Genomic DNA, 19,063 nt, shown 5'->3' with positions numbered 1-19,063 from the left:
TCTTATTTTCTTATTTCTCCAACGCTCCCCCGGTGCTGCTGTCCAAAGACACACCTTCCCAGCCAGCCCAGCTGTCGCGTCTAGCTCCAGTGGTTGGGGGAAGCAGTGGGACCTCTGTGCTCTCCAAACCGAGCCCGCTGTGCTGGGCATCTCCCTCCCCTTCCCCCTGACAAACCATCCAGCCGGGATCATCCCTGCTCCTTCCCAGTCGCTAGTTTTGTTTATGGAACATACCAAGGCTTTGGGCAACCTGCGGTTGCACGGCTCTCCTTTGGTTTGGGGAGGGAGGGGGTAGCATTCACCGTCCCCGGTGTGCCCGAGACTGTTAGATCAATCTTTCAGATCTGGAGGCACACGCAGCTGGTGACAGGAGAGCCCCCCCCTTCCCCGCGGGTGGGGGTGGGGAGAGGAGAAGGGACTCAGCTTGGGGAAGGAGGCAGGGAGGCAGCTGCAGTGCCGCGAGGGGTGCGTGCGCGTGTGCCAGGCTCGCCCGCCACCTCCCGGCTCAGTCTGCGCTCCTCCGCACGCGGGGCAGCCGGGCCGGCGGGCTGGGGAGCAGGAGCAGCGCCCCTCGCCCGGGCCTCGCCTCCCCAGGGCGCCCGACAGTCCCCCAGGCCAGGGCGCACCACCCGGGCCACGCTCCCCACCCCCGCCCCTCGCACCCTCCCTGACCCCCTCTCCATTGAGTTTTCCAACAAGGGCGCCCGTCAATGGTCCTGCTCGGGGATGCACACGCAGCTCACGGCCGGAGGGGGGTAGCAGCCACCGCCTCCAGGTGCGGGCTTTCCAGGTCCGCCGCCGCCACCCGCTGTCGCCGCCACTCGAGCCCCGGGGCGCGCTGAGGTCCCGGCCGGCCATGGGGCTGCCGTTGCTGGCGTGAGAAGGGGCGCCGCAGCCTCCGAGCTTGGGGTGCCCGGCTGCCTGCATGGATGTCTTCAGCTTTGTGAAGATTGCAAAGCTCTCGAGGTAGGGGCTGCGCCGGTTCATTTGCACCCAGGGCCGCCGCAGCCGGCAACTTGGTGCTTTATTTTTCGGGAGGCTTGGGGAGAAGCAAAAGCTGGAGAGAGCAGCGGGGCTTAAGAAAGGACTGAAACGAGGTGGCCGGGGGCTGCTGCATTCAACTTATCTCTCACTGGCTGGTGGGGCTTGTGTTTCCGCGGCTGTAGACCACACACAGACGCACACCCTCAGGCTCACACCAATATTCATGACAGTTTGTTTTCCCTTAGGAAAAGCCTCAGTGGTGCTTGGGGTCACATCTATAATTCAGGGCCAAGAGAAGGTGGTTGTAATTGCTACTGCTAGGGAAAGCCAAAAGTGCTTAGAGTTTGGGTCCGTGCTTCCCAAGCAGCAGTGACCGAAAGTGGCCCCCTGGCCCCCTGGCCCCCCATCCCCTAAATGAGACCTCCACACCCTGAAAACTCAGCTTGTCGGTCGCCCTGGGAAGTTGTCCCGTGTTCCCAGCAGTGACCTAGATGCCAAAGAAAGCGAGCCGGGAGAGAAAGACCTTTAGCCTTTCTTCGGGTAACTATGTAGTCCCAAGCCGTGAAAGATTTAGAAATTTGCTTCCAAGTGGCCATGTTGTTGAAACAGAAGAAAAATCATCGATTCAGGCCGATTTCTCTGGCAGTGCTGACAGAGGAAACATATTTCCACTTTGTGGCTGCCTAGGTATTGCCTGGTCAGAGCATTGGCCTTAGGTTTTCTGCCCTGCTTATGCTTCCAAAGTCTGCATAGAACCCAGGAAGTTGGGCTGTGCTTCTGGCCGTGTGGCATTAACCGGGACGTGCCTGGTGTGAGGAGTCTTAGAAGACCATGCTCCACCTTCTTCACCCACATCTTAGGACAGACGAGCCTTCTGCTCCTTGAGCTTGGCTCTTTGTAGCAGTTACCACCACGGCCTTCGGAGGTAGGCAGTAAGAGTTTTCCAGGATGTTTAGACTTCCTTGCGGTTGCAAGAGAATAATTCTAGGACCTACTTTATTCCTTAGTGTCAGGGTGGGCTGTGTTGATTGCACCAGACAAGGATGAGAAGCCTCCGATAGCCACAATCAGAAATGCGTGTGGACTTCGGCTGGCTACATTACATTTGGGCCATTTCAGAAGCATCAGTCTGCATGTTGCCTTTCAGATGTGCCTTTCGCCAGCATCCACAGGTCCTTATTTGTTCTTCTCGCCCATCTCCACCTTCCTTCTCTGCTCACGTGAGTCAGTCTTAATGTCACAGCAGATTTTCCAGGGAAAGGGCCCTAGTGTAACTTAGTCTGGGTAGACATGAGGTATACAGCAGATGGGTAAATTTGTCTGTCTTGGAGCAGCCCACGAAGAGGTGTTGCCCTGCACATCAGAAGACTGATATGTCCAACAGTGGGTGATTGTAGCATGGCACATGGTTTGGTTTCATGTCAATATCCTAGAGGGCCATGGCTTCACACGTCTGTCCTGTTAACTTCCTGCATGCTTCTGCCTATGGTTGGTTTATAAACAGCTGTCAAATCACAAACCAGGGATGGTGAACGGCCGTGGGCAACAGTTCAGTGGGTTCCTGGTGCCCGTCTGTGTGATGGACAGAGATTGCTGAAGGGAAAGAGAAGTTCACCAGTATCATTGAAAGTAACCAAGATAGGTTTTGGTGGCCTCGAATGCTTAAAGTGATGAATGTTTAAAAAAAAAAAAAATCTAGAGCCTAGATTTAGTCCTTAAGCTTTGGTGTTTGGGGAGGACAGTGCTGTATGTCAGTGAAAAGATGGTTTATATTCATTTTACTAAATTCCGGGATGCCTTTGTGATATTCACAAATCTGAGTTTTTGCAAAACCCAAGCCAGGCTGTGGGAGATTAGTATCTTATTTTAAAGAGAGGTTAAAATTTAGTAAATGAGTGTGAATTTCACTTTCTGTCCTTAACGTGATCCAAATAGAGTGTTTATTCTAAAGAGAGAAGCTGCACATGTTCTGAGCTTATGTGCCCATTAAGAAATCTTTCATCCATAGGCATTCTTCTTGTGGCTCCGTGTGAGCTCGGCAATGGTCCCCACACTGAAAGAGCAGTACGAGTAGAGGGTCATCAGCACACAGAAACACACGTTTACAGCTGCTTCTCCCTGCCCTAGTAGGAATTGTCTTGTGTGTGTGTTTTAAACACTGTTACAGAAATCAAGTTCTTTTCTCAAAGGTGAAGTAGAAAAGTGCTTACACTGCAGGATTTTCCTGATTTCGGAATGGATAATCTTCCTAAAGGATTTAGCTTTGATCAGCGTGGTTACTTGAGTGCTTAAAATTCTCGTGGTTTAGAGGTGAACACACACAGTTACCCCGGGCCTTAGCCTTGTCTTTGGTTCCCAAGAACTTGAGTTTCTAAATGTCGATTCGGAAAGCATTTGCTGTAGAAAGCATACCTGCTATTTGCTGAATGTCCCATCTGTGAGTAAAGACACTGGTAATTACAGAGAATTATTGAGAGAATATGAGTCCACACTGGAATTAACAGAGTATTTTGACTTCTCAAAGTACCCACTTTTAACCACTTGTTCCCAGGATCTCTGCCCTTTTAATCATGTGAAAAAAAAAGCAGAATTCAAATTGCCCCTCAGGAATTCAGTACCACCTATGGTCATCATTTTAAACTAATGCCACCGAGCACCGGAATAGCTGGTGAGTTGTGACCCTTGATGGCATCTGTCGTGGGTGGCACGATGTATCGTGGCTCTATCTGGAGATGTTTTTTCTTGTTCTTCTAATTTTCTGGTTATTAAACTGTTTGATAGTTTACATGCAATTTTACTTCACTGTTTCCTTGGTAACAGTTATATATCATTTTTCATCCTTGTAGATGAGATCATTACAGATGATTGCCTTATAAACCAGTAATAGTATAAAAATAGGCATATATTTTTATTGTTACTGCTCTTTGTATCGACTATTTCATTTGTAAAGCAGATGCACTCTTTGAAATGTTTATTGGAGAATGCAGTTCAGTAGAAAAACATATGATTATGCCCCCTTCGCCTGAGGGAAGTGATGTGAAACCCAAAACTCATAGGGGTGTTATTAAACTGAGGGATGCTTTCAGAGATTGAATAGCTTAACTTCGTGTCTCTTCTTGACGCAAAATGGCACACTTTGAGATAATGATTGGGTCCCAACTGTTAATACGAAGATTATTCCTTATAGTGGTAGGTAAATTTGGAGGCTGCTTTATTTCACATTATCATGTGGTTGCATGGGCTATTTTGTGGCAGACAGTGGTAACTGATATCTGTAATAATAATTTTGTTGCAAGTATCGCATGTTTGAGGAAGAATTAGAGCTTCCTCACCTTCTTCTGTAAAAGCTATTTAGAGACTACTAAACTTCTATTTTTTACCTTTACCTTATTCAGAATTAAATATTTCCTGGGGGAAAAAGGGAAGTTAAGGAAGCAATGCAAAAGGTCATATTTTTCGCATCTCCTCTCTTTTTACCTGAATAATTGCATCAATATTGCCGATAATAGTGAGCTCTCGAGGCTAGCAACCAAAAACCCCCAAAGACTCTGGATTTGAATTTTATTAAAAATGCTACTTGCTCATCATCTGAGTCCTTTCTGAGTTCTGATTTTTGTGGCTGTCAGGAGGTGAAATGATGAACAGTTTCATAACAGAACTAGATTCCTGTTTTAGGAATATTTAACTCTAGTTTCCCAGGGGTTGCTGGTTTGCAGCTGTGAAAGTCTAGTTGCTAGCAGTTCTGGGGCGAAGATGTCTAGTTCAGGCTATATACCATTTCAAGCATCTCTCTCTCTCTCTCTCTGTTCTTCCCTCCTCTCTCCCTCTCCTTCTCTCTCTTTCTCCCTTTCTCTCTCTCTCTTTGGGGCAAGTAAATTTCAACTCCTTTCAGAATTTGATATAGTCACCTGCAGTGAAATTTACTTGTACTTTAAATGCATGACGTCAAAATTTTCACTTTCTGCTTATGGACCTTACAACTATTCATTCTCTCTTTACGCACACACACACAGATGCACCGTTCAACTTTATTACTTTATTATTCCATTTGGAGTTTGCCATGGAAGTTTAGCTGTGAGAGAATATACATTATTGATGAGCTAGGAATTTATCTTTAAGAATTGACTGAAGGGGCACCTGGGTGGGTCAGTCGGTTAACTGTCTGCCTTCAGCTCAGGTCATGATCCCAGGGTCCTGGGATCCAGCCCCACATCGGGCTCCCTGCTCAGCGGGGAGTCTGCTTCTCCCTCTTCCTCTGCTCCGCCCCTGTTCGTGCGCTTGCTCTCTCTCGCAAATAAATAAATAAAATATTTAAAAAAAAGAATTGACTTAAGATCACTAATTTCATAGTTGTCTCAATAAGAAAAATTGAGAGCGTTTTTGAGAATATGGCCCCCAAATCTACTAACCTTACCATCAAATGATCTTGAACTTTCGGAGCTAATCATAGCAAGGAAAGAAAAGTATATAAATAGGTTAAACCAGGGGTTGGCAAACTATTGCCTATGGGCCAAATCTGGCTTGCTGACTGTTTTGGTGTAGAATGTGATCTAAGAATGGCTTTTAAAATTAAAAATTGTTTTAGTGGTTAAAAAGAAATCAAAAGAAGAATAGTATGGAATTAAAGTGTCAGTATTTGTAAATAAAGTTGTATTAAAACACAGCTAGGCTGGGTGCCTGGTTGGCTCAGTTGTTAAGTGTCTCCCTTCAGCTCAGGTCGTGATCCTGGTGTCCTGGGATCGAATTCTGCATCGGGCTCCCTGCTCTTCTGCCTCTGCTGCTCTCTCTCTCTCTGTCTCTCATGAATAAATAAATAAAATCTTTAAAAAGGAAAACACAGCTAAGATCATGCATTACATATTGTCTGGTGCTGCATTTGCTGTGCAACAGCAAAGTTTAGTAGATACTAACAAGACCTTATGGCCCACAAAGCCTAAAAGATTTACTATCTGGTCTTTCATAGAAAGTTTACCAACCCCAGGGTTAAACAATACCTTTTCCTATTTTTTCTTCTTTACATTACCAGCACATGTGTGTGGGCACAAGTATAACCAATTACACGCTGTCAAAGAACAGTGAAGCCAAGCACTACTTAAAGCAGTAAGAACAGATTTTAGTCAGTAATACAGTATTGTAATAGGGAAAAGAGTCCGGTGCAAACTCAACACAACTTCAATTTGTACAGAGGGGACTGGGCATTTTAAAAGGACAATGAGGGAATAGGGAAAGGGATGAGCTGGAGCTCGGTAGAGGCAGGGCAGTGAAAAAAGTACCAAAACCGAGGGGGAAGTTGGTCCATGTAAACCCCATCTGAGTTTGCTAACTGGCACTTATCCAAGGTAGGCTTCTACCCTCCCACTGAAGCTGGGAGACAGGGGCCCCTATCTTCAGGTGTTGGCTGGAACAAGCAGTAAATTCTTTTGGCAGCCTTGATTTTTCTCAGGCAGGCACTTTAAGGGGGTGGGCAGTTGCATCCTAGGGATGTGTGGACTTGAGCTGTTAGAAACTGATTTAGTATTTGTTCAGGTCTTGATAGACCAAGGTTGAGGCCTAGTTGAGAAAGGGCTCAAAGGAGCCTGGCTGGAGTTTGGTTAAGGAGAGAAACTTTGCCAATAGAAAATTTAGCATATTGAGTACATGAATTCACTACTGTACATTCACCTTTAATGTAGACCTTATCGTTATTTAAACTTCTGATCTCAAATTACTTATTTAGCTGTTGGACGTCAACCGTGAGAAGTGTACATAATTGCCCAACTGGTATTTGTTGCACTGGGGACAATTTTGCATACTTCTTGGTCACTAGGTTGGCCTGCTTTCTTTGTGTTGGGGCGTTACTTGTGAGAGTGATGCTTGCCTCCCATTGGCCTTTCAACTTCTAGTTTCACATGGATGGAAAAAGAGTGGGCAATAATATTTGTACAGCCTCAACCGACATGTGCCCGTGAGCTGATAAACAAGTCCATGGGAGAATGCCTGGTATTTCCTTACAGTACACTTGAGCCATCTGGTCCTAATGGCTGATGACCTTCATTAATCTTTTTCCAAATGGAAAGAAAACTAGATGAGTGGGTTTAGTTGTAGACCAAGGACTGGAAGTCGGCTGTATTAATTTGGAGTTGAGTTTAACCCAACTTTTTTATGATTTGATTGAGAGCATTGTAATGAAAAACCAGAGGCTACCTTTAGTTCAGCACAGCAAAAACATCTCAAAAGTATGCTGCCTTGCTTATGAGCAATTCAGGTCATTATGTACTAAAGCTGCAAAAACTATCTAGACGAAATCTAAGCCTTAGTTTTAGATGACAAAGTTAACATTCCCATTTTTTTCCTGGCAAAGAGATGAGAAGGTTTTCCTGCCTGAATTCTTCTTTTAGAAATATATTTTCAAGTATGGTTTACAGGATTTAGCATACAATAAGTACTCTGTACTAAATAATGAGTGAGTAAAGTTATACACAGCCCATTCTCCTACCTCTTGCAAATAAACTCTCATCATTTGTTTAGCTGAACAATTATCATGATCAGTAACTCAGAAATGTAAAGGAGTACATACATTAAAACCAAATGTTCTGCTTTGGGACTAGGTCTTAGAGAATAAACTTTTATTTCTGTTTTGACCTTTGGAGCATTTATTTTTTCTGTGATTGATGGTTACAAAGTCACCAACGTGGACTTATAAGAAATCTGTGTGTTACTGCTATCAGCTCCACAAGCAAACTTAGGATTGTGCTAAATGGGTTTTTGTAGATGTCAGGAAGTTTTTATTTTAGGAACTCCTTTTTGAATGGTAGGAAAATACTATCGTTTCCATGAAAGAAATGTTTCTCAAGTTTAGAAGGAAAAGCGATTTTCCTACAATTACAGTTTACCCTATAGGGTTTTAATTTTTTATTGTGGTCGTTTTCCTATGTTCCATAAATCATGTGAGGTTTGCTTAATGGAAAATAAGGATGTGATAATCTTCTGACGAAGATGAGCTTTAAAGAAAACAACAGGCCAAACTTGGTAACAGGTAAAGATAGGTAAACTTGGCGCAGCACACGTAGGAAGGAATGTATTTCCAGACTTAGCCGGCACGACCTTGGACTGGCAGAGGTTGGACCCTGTGGTGGAGAATGTAAGGCCATGTGGCTAATTTAGGGCTGGTGTGTTCGTTCTGAACGGGATCGGGCAGCTAGCCGGGCGACTGTACAACGGCCCTTCTAACTGGAGTCCAGGGTGCTTGTCTCTTATGAAATTCACAGTCCTCATTGCAAGCCCCTCAGGTGTCCAGCTGAATTGTGGCTCAGGCCACCCAACTTGCTTACCTTGCTTTTATTTTTATGTGCTTATTTTATCAGAGCTTTGCTACCAATTTTTGTAAGTAAAGTTTTATTGGAACACGGTCATGCACATTTGTTTGTATATTGTCTGTGGTAGCTTTTGGCAGAGTTGAATAGCTGTGACTGAGACCGCATGGCTTGCAAGGCCTGTAGTATTTACCCTCTGCCCTTAACAGGAGTATTTTACTGTTCTTCCTTGAGCTCAGTACTCAAATTCCCCTTTGGGGCTAGAGTTGTGCCCTGGGCGTCTGCCTGTTTTGCTGGGATGGGGAAAGGTGGATATGGTTGGGGAGGGTACCCCATACCCAGGAAGCCTGGCCATCTTCTCTCTGGGGGTCTTTACGTCTTATCACTCATCATACCACTTGAGGGTAAATTGAGAAGTTTTCTTTTAAAGATTTTATTTATTTACTTAGAGAGAGAGAGAGAGTGTGCTTACACTAGCAGGGGGAGGGGCCGAGGGAGAGGGATAAGCAGGGGAAGCCCACTCTATCCCAGGACTCCAAGATCATAACCTGAGCTGAAGTCAGGCGCTTAACCGACTGAGCCGCCCAGGCGCTCATAGAAGTTTTCTAAAGTACAAAACTGATCCGCTGTCTCTGTACTCCTTAATGTCCTTAGAACAAAAATCCCCATTCTTTATCTCCACCCTACTGGGGTTGGCCCTGTCTTCTTTGGCCACCTTATTTCTGGACATTTGTGATTTTTCTTTCCCAGCCTTAACTTTCTACTTAACCCCCAAACACACATGTGCACACATTTTTACACATAGTCCCCCCCACACCTCTACCTCTAGCTGTGTTGAACTTTTAATTTATTTTTTAATTTATTTGTTTTTTATGTTGAACTTTTTAGAAGTCCTAAATGATGTCACGTCTCTGTGCCTTTACATATGCTCTAAATTTTTTCTGGAACACTCTTTACCTTGACTCCTTTTCACCTGAAAAAGTACTATTTGACTTTCATGTTGCAGGGGTTTTTTTTGTTTGTTCTTGTATGTTTGAGTTTTCAATCTGAGATTGTTCCATGTAGCCTTCTCCAACTTTCCAATCCTGTGTTAAATGGCTGACTAGCATCTTTCGTTAGTTTACATAGTCTAACTGCTTTAACAGATCAACCCCTCAGTTGTTAGTGGCGTATCTCTGCTGACTTGGAGCCCCAAACAGGTGTTCCTGATGGAGGGAGGGATTCTGTGAGACACACTCACTTACAGAACCTGTGAGATGGAAGCTCTCTCCTCTTCAGCTTGAGATTCAAGGTGGCGCAGCCTGTCAACATTCAGCTGACAGATGAGGAGAGAGAAAAGGGGGAAGATTGGCTGGGAGGTTTTGAAAGGCCCTGCCTGGAACTGAGTCTATCATTCTGCCCACGCTCCATTTACCAGGACCCTGGTTACACCTAACTGCAAGGATTGCTGGGAAATTTAATCCAGCTGTGCACCTGGTCTCTACTGCACATCTTGGGTCCTGACTTCATTGTAACAGTTATTCTCTATGTGGTTGATTGCTCTTTGTTCCCAATTCTTAAACCCTTCCTAAATCCAGGCCTCTTCTATGTGGCATAACAGTTCCTCCTGCGAGAGGTGGAGTGACCTTCCCTGCCTCATTGCTGTTGGGCTGGTGACTTGCTTTGACCAACAGAAGGTGGGCCGGGGTCACAGAGTATCAATTTTTGGCAGAGGGCCTTAAGAGGACGTGTGCATTTCTTTTTTGCTTCTAGCATTGCTCTCGCAAGAACTGCCTGGAGTAGTATGTTGGTCCCAAAAGCTAGATTTCACACGGCGCAGCACCATCCTGCAGACCCGTGAGCAGGCAAACATGCTCACTGTTGGCTGGCACTGAGTTTCAGGAGGTTTGTTATATAGCATTATTGTGGCAGTGGTCGACTAGGACGCGTTGTATTATAATTCAGTCCAATTTTGCATTTTTGAGGGCAAACCCTCTTTATGGGACCCGCCCTCGGTTCAGAGGAGATACTGAGGACTTGGTGAGTTATGAATGAAGCGGAGTGAGACCACGCTGCATTGCACATGGCGTCAGGTGTTGACTGTCACAGCTATAGCTGCTCTTGCACTTCATCCAGCTGCTCTGGCAGCTCCTGATTTTGAGGATCTGCCTCTAGGACTTGTGCCCGTTGGACACTAGGCGGGGAACCACTGCGCACGGCGGTGACTCCAGCCTGAACCTCTCCTTCTGACACTTGTTTCCTTTGCCTTCCTTCGAGGGAGGGAGTCCTAGTCTTTTCCAATTATACACATTGTTTCTCTACCATGACAAGAGAATTGTCCATAATGTTTGTAACGTACTTAAAGATCTGATAATGAGACTTTTGTATACGTAAGTGTCATAGTAAAGAATCGATGATCAGGGTATCTTGCATACAGTACATTGAGTAAATGAAATCACTGGGAAGTGGAATACTCACTATACTAAATGAAAGGCACTGTCTTGCTAAAGTGCACGCGTCTAGGGGCGCCTGGCTGGCTCAATTGGTGGAGCATGTGAGTTTGAGCCCCATGTTGGATATAGAGAGTACTTAAAAATCTTTTAAAATATATTTTTTAAAGATTTTATTTATTTATTTGACAGAGAAAGAGACAGCCAGTGAGAGAGGGAACACAAGCAGGGGGAGTGGGAGAGGAAGAAGCAGGCTCCCAGCATAGGAGCCTGATGTGGGGCTTGATCCCAGAACGCCGGGATCACGCCCTGAGCCGAAGGCAGACGCTTAACAACTGAGCCACCCAGGCACCCCATTAAAAAGATTTTTTTTAAAATAAAGTGTGCATATTTGACCTAGAGTTAGTTTTTATATCGCCTTTTAAAATATCATGCTGGGGGCACCTGGGGGGCTCGGTCGATTGGGCATCTGCCTTTGGCTCAGGTTATGATCCCAAAGGCAGACACCCAACCAACTGAGTTACTCAGGTGCCCAGTTATCTACTTTCTTTAACCTTTCCACTTGTTTTCCATAGGATCATATATACACAATTCTATACGTGATATTTTTACGAAATATGTTTTCATATTATTAAAAATTCCTTTTTTAAAACAGATTTTATTTATTTGTTTGAGAGAGAGTGAGCAAGAGAAAGAGCAGGAATAGGAGCAGAGGGAGAGGGAGAAGCAGACTCCCCTGCTGAGCAGGGAGCCTGACGCGGGGCTTGATTGCAGGACCTGGGGCTCCATCCCAGGACCATGGGATCATGACCTCAGCCGAAGGCAGACGCTTAACTGACTGGGCCACCAAAGTGCCCCTCATTAAAAATTCTTTATAAATAGGGGCACCTGTGTGGCTCAGTTTGTCAAGCATCTGCCTTTGGCTCAGGTCATGATCTCAGGGTCCTGAGTCTCCTCTCCCTCTCCCTCTGCCCCCAGCCCCGCTTGTGCTCTCTCTCTCTCTTGCTCTCTTTCTCAAATAAATAAATAAAATCTTTAAAAAATATTCTTTATAAATATAAAATACATAGCTACACATGCTACAGTTTAGTGAGTGACTTCTTATTTAATTAAGATTTAGATAATTTCTAGTGTTTTGCCTTGGATGAACGCTGTGATGCAATAAATATCTTTACAGCTAAGTCTTTGGATTATGGACTTTTTTATGATATTAATAATAGCATACTGAATATTTCAAAACTCATAAAAGTCAGAAGGTAGTTTGAGATGCCATTAAGTGATATTCAAATTTTATGCTAAAATTGTGGGCATTCTGGTTCCTCATAGGTATTAAAATTGACAAACAGAATTTGTCCTGGATGTGAGCCTCATAACAAGACATGGAGTGGTTGGTGATGGGGAAAGCTTGAGTAATGGTGGTTGGAACTTCAGGTTGATTTTAACAAGTCAAGCCTTTGTTTCCTCAAATTGTACAGTGGAGAAATTGTGCGATATTCTCTCTAAATTTAATTCTATTCCTAAAATTCCATCATTTTTCCATAGAATAAGCAAATTCTAAGAAATACATCTATGAGAACTTGGATTAAAATAGCATGAAACACTATGCAGTTGTAAAAAATAAAGAAAAAAAGAACATTCTATGCAGTGATTTAAAATGATCTCCAGAATATATTAAGTGAAAATAATAAATTACACAACAGTAAGCATACTTGTATTCATATAAAAAATACTGAAAGTATACATAAGAAAATAATAAAAATATTCTTAGAATTGGGAGGTTAAGGGGCACTTGGCTGACTATAGAGCATGGGACTCTTGATCTCAGGGTCCTGAGTTTAAGCCTCACATTGAACATAGAGCTTACTTTTAAAAAAAGAATGGGGGAGATAGGGAGAAGAGAAAGTTTACTTAGACAAAAGAAATAAATTGGGTAAATATGATCCCCCCAAATATGTTAAAATGTTGAAAAATTTGCTCTGGATGAAAATATAAATTGCTAAGTTAAGCCATTCTAACTTATAAGTTCCTCATTTTCTCTATTTTGAACTAATGAAATAAGAGATAATTTAATATATTAAGAATATATATCTGAAAAGTATTAAAGAAATTTCAGATCTATAAAATTTTCATGGTAATTTTTAGTAGCAAATACAGATAAAGCTGAAAGATGGTATCATTTAAAAAGTGGTATCTTTTTGTATAGAATTGAGTACTCTGAAGCAAAATCTCTTCAGTTTCTCTATCTAGATCAGCTTTTCTCTGTTAGGAATATAAACAGAAAATATTTTTCTTTTTACCCTACCTCCCAACAAGGAATGCTTATTTTATATGTTTTTAAACTTAAATTTTACTGGTTTTTGACAGCAATACTAAAAATCCTATCTTCTGATAATCTTCCACTCATCAAAGGGGACATCCTGGTGTGTTTTGGAGAACCACATTCTGGGGATGTATTGATGGATGTTTCCTTTAGGACTGTAATTTGATTATGCTGCCATTAGTTCATAATTTGGCTTTCCGGTTGAGATCATGTTGACAGGCTGAAGAATAGAATGCTATTTAACTAAGTTGATGGAACACACACAGGAGGCAATAAAGTGCCTAATCCTTCTCTACTGGTTAATTCTTCAGTTGACCTCACTTTAGTACTATTGTGGTCATGTGTAACTCCCTAAACTTCCATTTATCTACAATATAGTGATGTGTTCAATCAAATCGTCTCTTATAGGTATATGTGTTAACATTTGTTGAAGATCATCAGAATGCAAGAAGATACATGCGTAAAACGATACCAGGGTATAATTCATAGTTTCATTTATTTTTTTAAAGATTTTATTTATTTTTCTGTGAGAGAGAGACACTGAGCAAGCAGAGGGAGTGGCAGGCAGAGGGAGAAACAGGCTCCCTGCTGAGCAAGGAGCCTGACGCGGGACTCGATTTCAGGACTCCAAGATCATGACCTGAGCCGAAGGCAGACGCTTAACCAACTGAGCCACCCAGGAGTCCCCATAGTTTTATTTCTGACCTAGAAATCATTTCCGATTTTTTTCCTGTATCCTAGTTAGGGATCAGGGGCTGGCAAGCTATAGCCTATGGACCAAATCCAACCTGTTGCCTGTGTTTGTATAAAGCTAAGTATGGTTATTACAGTTTTAAATGGTTCCCCTAAATCAAAAGAAGAGTATTATTTCATGACATGCGAAAATTATATGAGAATAAAATGTAAGTATCCATAAATAAAGTTTTATTGGCACACAGCCATGCTCATTATGTATTGTCCATGGCTGCTTCCTTGATAATGGGAGAGCTGAGTGGTTGCTATGGAAAATAGATGATCCACAAAAGCCTAAAATATCTCCCCCATACAGAAAGCTTGCTGAGCCTTGTCCTATGTCATCAGATATCAAGTGGTGCTTGGTGAGACGGGAATTAAAAATAAATATGTAGATATAGATTTAGATATACAAATATTTTTATCGTTCTGGGTTTTTGGAAATTCTGCATAAATGGGATGCTAGACAGTATCACTTTGCACTTACAGATGATTCTCTGTATAATTGTTCTTACTGTGGACAATCCTGTCTCTTCTCCAGTAGATTTTAAAAACTTGAGTAGAAATCATCTAGCAGGGGCGCCTGGCTGGTTCAGTTGGAAGAGCATGCAACTCTTAATCTCGGGGTCCTGAGTTTGAGTCCCACGTTGAGTGTAGAGATTACTTAAAAAAATATTTCAAAATTAAAAAGAAAAGGAAGAAAAAAAGAGAAATCATCCGGTAAATGGTTAAATCCTCCTGCCATTCTTGCTTTCTTTCCCACGAGGAAGAGGTAATAACCCACACATGCTATGTAGTAAAGGATTCGAAGCAAAAAACTGATAAACTGTTTCCCCTTTGCCCACTGGTTGTTTTTCTATGACAGGTGGATGCTTTGAAGGAAAGTGTAGAAACCACACTGGGAAAGTAGGTGTGGGAGGATAGAAGAAATAGAAAAGGATGTTGACAGCCCCCCGCCCCCGCCTCCCCGGCCAGCCCTACTTAAAGTAGTTATCTGACCATGTCTACTTCCAAGGAAGTGTACGTCAAAACTGCACTACAACATAGATAGTTTTTTTAGGGACACCTATACCTAGTAGTTCTTGTGTAACCTAAATAGCGCTATGTTTTAAGGTTAAAAATGTCATCCTTATTATGCTTTTTTATTTTGTGTATCAGGATATTTTACCTGCAAGTAAAGGAATGCTTTTCTAAAAGTGGCTTACAGAATATATTTCTAGAGGTCGGTGGTTCCTGGATTGGGCTCCATTGACTCAGGCTCTTTCCTTCTTCCTCCTCCACCAGCTTTATGCTTGTTACCGAGTGCGTGTAAAGTGATTGCCACAGCTCCAGGCATCATATCATTGTATGGCTGGGTTCAGAGGCAGGAAACGGTGGCTGGAGAATTGTGAGCATTTTCCTTGTCTCTCTCTTTTGTCATGGAAGAACAAGGGTCCCTTAGAGTATCCTTGACCAGAATGTGTCCCATGGCCACACCTAGCAAAGGACAATCAGATGTTCATTCTGACCCACCCCTGCAGAGATCCTAACACTCAGAATCAGAGTTCTAACAGCATAGAAGAAGAAAAGAAGAGAAGATGAGAAAGCAGTCAACATGCTATTCCTCTTCAATATTTTCTCTTTTATTCAGAGCTGCACTTTTGGAGAATAGCAACAAGGCTATTGTTTGCAGAAGAAACACTTGAATTTGGAAGGTAGCTATCAAATGTCCATTCAGACACTATATGCATATTCTGGTAGAATTATGTGACCCTTATTGCTCTGTGATCAAATGGCAAGTGTATTATTTAGGATGCCGTCAGCAGCAAGTAGTAGAAAACATAACCACAGGGGCGCCTGGGTGGCTCAGTTGGTGAAGCGTCTGCTTTCGGCTCAGGTCATGGCTCCAGGGTCCTGGGATGGAGCCCCCATCAGGCTCCCTGCTCAGCAGGGAGTCTGCTTCTCCCTCTCCCTCTGCTTCTCCCCCTGCTGTCCCAAGCGCACACACACTCTCCCTCTCAAATAAATAAATAAAATCTTGAAAAAAAAAAAAAAGGAAAAGAAAAAATTCAGGGGTAAAGCCATTTTAGAGTTGGTTAGCTGGATTCAAGGGTTTTGTCATCTTTTTCACGCACCATCTCAACACGGGGCCTGAACCTCTTGTCACAAAGTGACTGCAGTATCTCCAGCTATTGTATCTTCACACACAAAAAAACAAAGATGACGGGGCGCCTGGCTGGCTCAGTTGGTGGAGCGTGCAACTCTTGATCTTGGGGTTGTGAGTTCAAGCCCCACGTCGGGTGTAGAGATTACTTAAAAATAAAATCTTTAAAAAAATGAGAGGGGAACAGAATATGTTGTTTCTATGCGTCTCTTTTGAGCGTGTGAAAAAATCTGCCAGAAACCTCATAGCGGAGTCCCTTGATCTTACGTTGTCTAGGACTATCATTGTGTCTCATGCCTTTCTTAAATCTCCCTGGCGAAGGGAATCACCATGGCCGGTTTAGGCTTGCAGACACTGGCAAACTGTGATCTGTGGACCAAATACAGCCTATCACCTGTTTTTGTAAATAGAGTTTTATTAGACTATAGCCATGCCCATTTGTATACTTAAAATTTATGGCTACTTTTTCACTACAACAATTGAGTTGAGTAGTTGCAACAGAGACCGTAGAGCCCATAAAGCTCAAACTACTTACTATGTGGCCCTTTATAGAAAAAGGTTGCTGACCCCTGGTTTAGAGAATCAGTGGTTCTCAAATGGGGAACCGGTGGTGGGCGATGCCCCTGAGTGTTCTAGTTGTTTATGATGTTGGGGCCGGGGGTCCTATGGGCATATAGTGGGAAGGGACCAGGGATACCAAGCATCCTAACATGAGCAGAATAGTTCTGTATAATGAAGGGTTGTCCCACTCAAAATAGCAGTGGTACCTTCATATTGACAAACACTGACTTAATTAAGAGTCACTTTCTAGCATGGCAGAGGGCCGCAGCTCCTGCTACCCCCATCTTAACCCCAACCCAGTAGATGGCCATCTGATACCTCTGCAAAATTGAGACAGGGAGGAAAGAAGGAGAGGAAATTGTTGGTTATGCAACCAAAAGTGCTGGCTGCGGAGAGCAGAGAGGATTTGCTAAATTGATATCCAGAAAGGGATTGTTGCATGGGTATCTGATAATTATGGACTGACTCATCGGCTGAGGACAGTGGTGGCCCTGGTGGGGAGCAGCTCATGGAGCTGGAGTTTTACATCTGTGGGAAACATGCTTTTCTGTGCTCCAGCTACTACAGAGTTGGAGTTTACATGAACTGCAAAGGCCTTTTCTTTCCTCCTTTCTGTAATGAACAAATTATTTCCAACAAGAGTGTGTGAACCGTATGATTGAAAGTAAGGTTTGAAAGACAATTATAAGCAATTTAAAATAATTTTTTTTGCATTTATGATAAAACCAATTAACGTATTAGGCACTTTTCATTGAAAAGAAATTTATAATGGTGCATTTCTTAATCCTCACCATTTTCTCACTGATTGAATAACGTGTAAGAGTGCATAATAAAAATGTCTCAGCTATACTTCTTTTATACATCTATAGCCATAATCACATTAAATGAAGGCATGGAGATAGAGATGAAGCATATTGGAGCATTCCCATTATTGGGTAGGTGTAGATGCTTACATGTTAAACAAATTTGATGTTTGATGATTGCCTAGAATATTGTAGTAGTCTGAGGTTTTTTTAACCAAAACTCATAGTAAGAAATTTGTTTTCCACTGTTACCCAGTACACACAAATACCACACATGTGCATGCAAATACACACACACACACACACACACACACACACACACACACACCTAAAACAGGTTTCACAAAATAATGATTTGGACACAGTCTGATTCTATCATTTGTTATTTTTTTATTCTGCTGATTGCAGCTCACTGAAGTACAGTTGATTTTTGAACAATGCAGAGGTTAGTGATGCCAGCCATGGCCCCATGCTGTTGAAAATATGCCTATAACTTTTGACTCCCCCAAAACTTAAATACCAATAACTGCTGTTGACCAGAAGCCTTACCAATAGCATAAATAGTTAAAATGTATTTTGCATGTTATATGTATTATATACTGTATTCTTATAATAAAGTAAGCTAGAGAAAAAATGTTATTGGGACACCTGGGTGGCTCAGTCGGTTGAGCGTCTGACTCAGGTCATGATCTCAGGGGTCGTGGGATCAAGCCCCACATTGGGCTCTGCATTCGGCGGGGAGTCTGCTTGAGATTCTCTCTCTCCCCCCTCTGCCCCTACCCTGTTCGTGCTCGCTCGCTCTCTTTCTCTCTCTCTCTCTGTCCCCCTCAAATAAGTAAATAAATCTTTATTTTTAAATTATTTTTAAATTCTTTTTTATTAATTATTTATTTTTACATCTTTTTAAAAAAGAAAAAATGTTACTGAGAAAATCATAAGGGGGGGGGTGCACCTGGGTGGCTCAGTCAGTTAAGTGTCCCACTCTTGGTTTCAGCTCAGGTCTTGATCTCAGGGTCATGAGTTCAGGCCCCATGTTGGGCTCCATACTTAAAAAAAAAAAAGAAGAAAAAAAGAAAATCATAAGGAAAATACATTTGTAGTACTATACTGTATTTATCAAAAAAAAATCTGCACATAATTGGACCCATGCAGTTCAAACCCATGTTGTTCAAGGGTCAACTGTATTTCTATTGTGCATATTCCTAGGAGTAGAACTGCTGGCTCTGTAACTGTCCTTTGCAGTCACTCATGTTTCGCTAGACTGTAAATTCCTTTAATGGAAAGATGTCTCATTCACTGTCATCTAACCCCTACACGTAGCAGAGAAGCTGTTGCACAGAAAGCGCACAGACTTCTCGAACACTCCTGAGAGGCTCCTGCATTAACTCTTTAACATTTCGGCTGGGTGAGACACAAGTGCTCAGTCTGGTGCTGTCGTTTAGCCTATCTGGATTTAATTCGTGGAGGTAAAGCCGCTATCACAAAATAAATCCAAATGTGTAGTGTCCAATACCAGAATCATTTGTCTTGCTCTCACAAGGTCTCCTCCAAATGGTGATACAGGGACCTAAATTCCTTCTGTCTGTGGCTCCGTCATCTTTGGTATGCAGCTTCCAAGACATCGTGCTTGTCTGCATAAAGCAGGCCGATTTGGAAAGGAGGACAGGGTGGACAGTAGGGTACAAGTACCACCTCTGCTTTCATCCACTAGTGAGAACTTGTTCTGAGGCTGGTCTAACCACACTAGGTGCTGGCAGACGCTGGGAATCATAGTCTCATGGGTATCCTGAATCAGACAA

At 42.9% G+C, this 19,063-nt stretch overlaps 1 protein-coding gene across 1 annotated transcript in view; it reads left to right on the top strand.

Annotated features, from left to right (window-relative positions):
* Nucleotides 1-845: 845 nt before the first annotated feature.
* The window catches only part of FRMPD4 (FERM and PDZ domain containing 4), a 551,891-nt gene continuing 533,673 nt past the window's right edge, over nt 846-19,063 (top strand). The window contains exon 1 of the mRNA XM_040634527.1: nt 846-966. Within this exon, the coding sequence (XP_040490461.1) occupies nt 926-966 (41 nt within the window). The 5' untranslated portion in view covers nt 846-925. The remainder of the gene's footprint in view (nt 967-19,063) is intronic.

The sequence above is a fragment of the Ursus maritimus genome, assembly GCF_017311325.1.
Source record: "Ursus maritimus isolate PB19 chromosome X unlocalized genomic scaffold, ASM1731132v1 scaffold_X1, whole genome shotgun sequence".
Taxonomy (NCBI): Eukaryota; Metazoa; Chordata; class Mammalia; order Carnivora; family Ursidae; genus Ursus; species Ursus maritimus.
Note: the sequence above shows the minus strand (reverse complement) of the source record. Positions and strands in the feature narration are given on the sequence as shown.